The following is a 5,367-nucleotide window of genomic DNA, read 5'->3' on the forward strand; positions in this document are numbered from 1 at the left end:
AAAAAAAGCACAAGCAACACAGAATACATTGCATACATATAATTTAGTGTTTTTATTAATATTTAGATTATTTTTTTTTTATATATATTTTCCTTTTATTTCAAGTGTTTTATTTTAGTGTATTTTTGTATTTTTTTTATATTTAGATATTTAAATGTTTATAGTTATTATATTTATTATTATCATATTTTATTTACATTTAAATATGTATGTATTTTTTTTTCTTTTTTGTTTTAGTTATTTTAGTACTTCAAGTTAAAATAAACAAAAATGTGAAATATTGCCTTCGCAACTAGTTGAAAAAAATTATTAAAATACGTTTAATTCAGTTTAATATTTTTATTGTATTATATTATTTTTCTATAATAGAATATGTATGTAGTTTTATTTTTCATTTATTTAATTTTTTATGATTACTGTTATTTTATTTTAGTTTTAATTATTTTAGTACGTCAAGTTAAACTAAAAAATTGTAAACATTGACTTGGCAATTAGTTGAAATAAAATTATTTTAAGTAATGGATTTTTTAACCCTATAATAACCTATTATGATAATAACCCTGCACTATATGGACAAAAAAACGCAGAGATATTTTCAGGGCTTAAAGTTCTCTGGCACCTTGCCGGATGTCCGGCGTGCAGCGTTTGGCTGTGGAAAAAAACAATCCTACATTTAAAAAAACTTGTTGATATCACTTTCGAGTCCATGAGTTCGCCTACCAATGGTATGAGAGGAGCACAGCTTTCACTCTCAACCAAACTAACATTGCTAGCCAATCAGAATTTTTTGCTCTATAAACACGAGACGTGCATAATAGTATCCAACTGCAGAGTCGCAGCCCTGATGAATGGAGAAGCGCAACAAAAAGCTGCGAGGGCGAGGCGCAATGCTCAAAGATGTCCATCTAGCGCATATTTACATACATAAATAATCATTAGTTACAGCCCTAGATTAGTTAAAATATTTCAAAATACAACTGCATTGTTTTACTTTTTGTAATTAAAAGACAAATATTTTGTCATTGAAAATTTCTTAAAAATAGTATTAAAATATTGTCTTGTTCTCATGAACCAAGTATCTGTATTTTGTCTCATCTCGTGAGCTAAGTGTATTGTCACACCCCTAGTGTCGGTAAGCAGTGATATAGCTCATAATTTCCCAAGTGTATGACATAGCTTTCATTCTTCAGGTCAACCATATATTCATGAAGAAAAAAAAACAGTTTGAATAAGGGAAGCAATAACTTTGCCATAGTATCCTTTCAAATGTTAAAGTTGCCACAGTCATTGCATGCTTTGCATGTGCTGCCCCATCCCCTCCATCCGCCCCGCCCCACCCCCGGAAAAAAGTTCAGGCTCAGGATTTTTTTTTTTTGCTTTAACCCCTGCATCTTGTGTTCCGCAGAATAAAGCCATACAGGTTCAGAACAACATGAGGGTGATTAAATAATGAGGGAATTTAAATGGTAGATTTTGTTTGTTGTTTGTTTGTAGATTGTATCGCCAAATATTAAAATTGAATGGATTTAAACATCATTTAATCACGCTGTAAAGTGAAACGTTATGTATTTTAACAGTGTTGTTCAATAAAACCATGTAATTACTTGGTTTTGATATTTTATTTCCATAGACTCATGTCCTACATTTAGGTTGTTCTGCTCTGTTATGTCTTAGAGTCATCGACTCATCCCAGTCGATACATCTCGTGGTGCATCGATTTCTAAGTGATGCCATGTTGTTCGGTCGGCCTGCCTGATCAGTGAGTCTGATTGCTGTTGTAGGGCAGAGCGTGCTGAGGTGGAGCAGGTTTGATCTGCTGATGGCTCTGGCACCTGCAGTGATGCTACAGTGCCACTGAGGCCAATTAACACATGAAAGGTGCTTCCCACCATCCGACTGGCACCACCAGAGAAGGAAGCGAAGGAGGCAATAGTGGAGGTGCACAGGAAAAGAAGCTAGCACTGTTTGCTCATGCGATGACAAGGTGAGAGGTGAAAGAAAAGCAAGAGAGAGCTGATGAAACAATTTAGTGCTTCCTCTTGCCTCTTTCCCGCTGCGGGGAGAGGAAACGCTGTGAGAAAACAAGCCAAAACCTCCTTCAGGAAGAGCGATGTCACACTGTCGAACATTATTAACATCAACAGTATTAACATTTACATGTTCTGCAAGTTGTCATCTGCAGGGCCTTCTGAAGTTTTGTATTTTAGTTTAATCCAGGCTTTAATATGTTGTGTAAATACAGTGAGTCCAAGACAAGAAAGTGAAAAATTTGAAAAGATAGAATAATATATTTCATATTAAAAAATATAAATACATTTAATAGAAATAAATATTTAAATGTTTTTTTTTAAACACAGTTATTTTTACAGTAATATAAATATATAAATATAAAATATATAGTTTTATTATATTATTTTAATATTTATGTAGTTTTCTTTTTAAAGTTTGTTTAGTTTCAGTTAGTTTGTTGTTTTAGTATGTCAAGTTAAACCAAACTAAAATTAGTAATATTGCCTTATCTGAAATAAAATATTTTAATTTTATTTTATTATTTTATTTCAATTTCGTATAATATTTAAAGTTTATATATTTTATTATAATGGAATATTGATGTAGTTTTTATATTTTTTTTTTATTATTGTTATTGTTATTATTAATATTATTATTATTTTCATATTCCCACTGCACAATATATTGCGCTAGTTTTTGAGCGAGAGAAAAAAGCTTTTGGTTTCAAGTGTAGATTTGTAACAGCTTTGTTTACAAGTTTAATTAATAACTGCATATATGCTTAAAGGTGATGTGTGTGATATTAAAATGCTTTGTTTTAGTCTAATATATATAGAGGGGAAAATGACAAATACTGTAAGCGAGTCGAAGATAAAAAAAAAAAAAGGAAAAATCATAAAAAATTTATAATATATTTCACAATTACCAAAAAATCAAAAAATAATTAATTAATTAACTTACTTGTATTATCACTAATAAAAATCATTTTACAACCTGACATTTGGACCTTGACACAGTCCCAAGTCTCTGCAGGGGCCTTCTCTATGACGTAATTTCCTGTTTATTTATTTGCCCTTTTTTTTTTTTTTTTTTTCCCCTGCATATTTCTACTTATTTGATATGGCTGTCAAATCTATCAATCTATAGAAATAAAAAAAAATGTTTATAGATTTGGCGTATTCAAGTCATTGTATGTATTCATTTAATTTTTATGGTATGTTTGTGTGTCATGTCATGAGACAGATGTGGTAAATTCTAACAGACTTACCAATGCTTTGGCTCCATGAATATTACAATTATACTGTAATAATTTGGCTAAACATATTCAAAATGTCTTCTATCTGTTCTCCTGCAGCCCTTGCTGGGAGTGAATGAGATGCCGTGTCGAGGCTAGAGGCAGCGGTGGACTGTTCCCGAGTCAGTGGAAAGCCCCTCTAGATGAGCCAGTCACAGCCACCCAGCTGCACGGTAAAGGAATAAGGATTTAATATGTCAACAGAGGCCGAGCTCCAGCCTGCTGCCAGACCCAGCGTCAGAAAGGATTCCAAGAAGAGAGGTATGAGCCCGCATACAGACACATGTGTAAACAGACAAACACTCTCACGCCCGGGGGTTTGTTCAGTGTGCGGGGGTCAGCTTTAAAATCACAGGCGTACTGTGCAGATACTACACACACACACACACACACACAAATATAAACCCACAGTGCCATATGGCTGGAAAATAGAACTGAAGTCTTGTTATTTGTAACATTTGAACAGAACTGAATTAATTCATATTTATATTCATATTTTTTATTTATCTTGTGTTTAAATGGAGTTGAGGACTCAGTTATGGGATTGATTGATTGATTGATTGATTGATAATAAATTAATGCATTTGAATGAACCCATCCATTTATAAGTATTTGTTTATTTGTTTGTTTATTTACTGGATGAGTTGGAGTCAGTGTTAATTTAGTATCATTGAGATACTATTGTAGTTTTTATTAATATTTTGAATTAGTTTTTATTTTTTGTCTTTCATTTTCATTATAATTTTAGTCAGTGGAATTTTTATTAGTTTGAGATTTTTTTTTTTATGTTTATTTTTATTTTTAATTTCAGTTTTTAGTTTTAGTTTCTGTTATTTTAGTACATCAAGCTAAACTAAATAAACATGAGAAATGTTGCAACTCACTGAAATAAAATAGTTTTATTTTATTTCCGTTAAAGTGTATTTTATTTCAAGTAATGTTTTTATTTTTTTTATTTTTAGTTAACTATGATACATCTGGTTGGAGTAAAAACGACAGGCGGCATTAAGTCATGTTGGTTTACAAAGAGTCTAATCTATTGTACACAACACTATCATTCTTTAACTTGGGATGACTGTATTTCCATAAAAGTTGTAAAGTGAGTGGGATAGATGATATTTATAGATTTTCTTTATGTATATGTCGTTATATGCCCACTGCTTTGTATTTTTATGCTCAGAATGGTCATTTACCATATTTTCCCTGTCAGCACCCTCATCTTTGCTGTGGTTCACACTCCTAACGGGTACTCGGACAGATGTTTGGTGTGGGACCAGTGCCAAGGGGCCTGTCGGTCATTGTACGGCACAGCATAGAGGAGACAGACTGTTGCCCCTCTTGTTATAATGAGTCTTGTTGCACTGCCCTCTTGTGATGCACCACCTGTTCCTTAGTGGCCACACAATGGCGTTTTGTGCCAGGCTATGAGCCCATGAGACCTCAGCGGCACAGCTGAGGGGCGTAGTGACACCAGATGTCCCACAGTGCTGGGAAATGGAGATCATACAGCGAGAGCGAGTGTCTGTATCTGACTTCTACATATCATTTTATGTCTATGAACAAGTCTACGAACTTTATGGACATTCCATGAAAATATTATAAAAGTTTTTATTACTCATGTTTCTTAGGGGGTGTCATAATATGTGACATTGCATTCAGAAACAACTAGACGGAGCACAACAGTATGGACCAGAATTTATTTATTTCTCTATTTGATCGTGCAAATAAATGTAAACATTCACAAAACATGTTATATTATATATATTTTTATTTTATAAATATGTGAATGTGAAAATAGTTTAAAACATTCACAAAGCCTGTTATAGTATATACATATTTATTTTTTTATTTTTTATTCATCTTCAAGAATCGGATAAAAACTCGGAAAAAAACTCGGAAAAAAAAAATCTCTTCCATACGGTGGCCGAGAAGTGCAAAGCAAATCACAATTCTGAAAACAAAATAACAAATTACAAACGCAAATGCAAGTCTACAAAACAAAATAACAATTCAGAAAGCACAACAACAATTCAGAAAACATTATAACAAGTCAGAAAACACAA

General features: G+C 32.4%; 1 protein-coding gene across 4 annotated transcripts in view; it reads left to right on the forward strand.

Annotated features, from left to right (window-relative positions):
- LOC107716552 (disabled homolog 1-like) overlaps positions 1 to 5,367 on the forward strand; it is a 176,802-nt gene that overhangs the window by 61,150 nt on the left and 110,285 nt on the right. For all 4 annotated transcript variants that reach the window (XM_016523028.1, XM_016523030.1, XM_016523031.1 and 1 more), the window contains exon 2: positions 3,365 to 3,565. In XM_016523028.1, coding sequence (XP_016378514.1) covers positions 3,499 to 3,565 — 67 coding nt within the window. In that variant the 5' untranslated portion in view covers positions 3,365 to 3,498. The remainder of the gene's footprint in view (positions 1 to 3,364; positions 3,566 to 5,367) is intronic.

Source organism: Sinocyclocheilus rhinocerous, unplaced genomic scaffold (assembly GCF_001515625.1).
Source record: "Sinocyclocheilus rhinocerous isolate Xijiao unplaced genomic scaffold, SAMN03320098_v1.1 scaffold570, whole genome shotgun sequence".
Lineage (NCBI taxonomy): Eukaryota > Metazoa > Chordata > Actinopteri > Cypriniformes > Cyprinidae > Sinocyclocheilus > Sinocyclocheilus rhinocerous.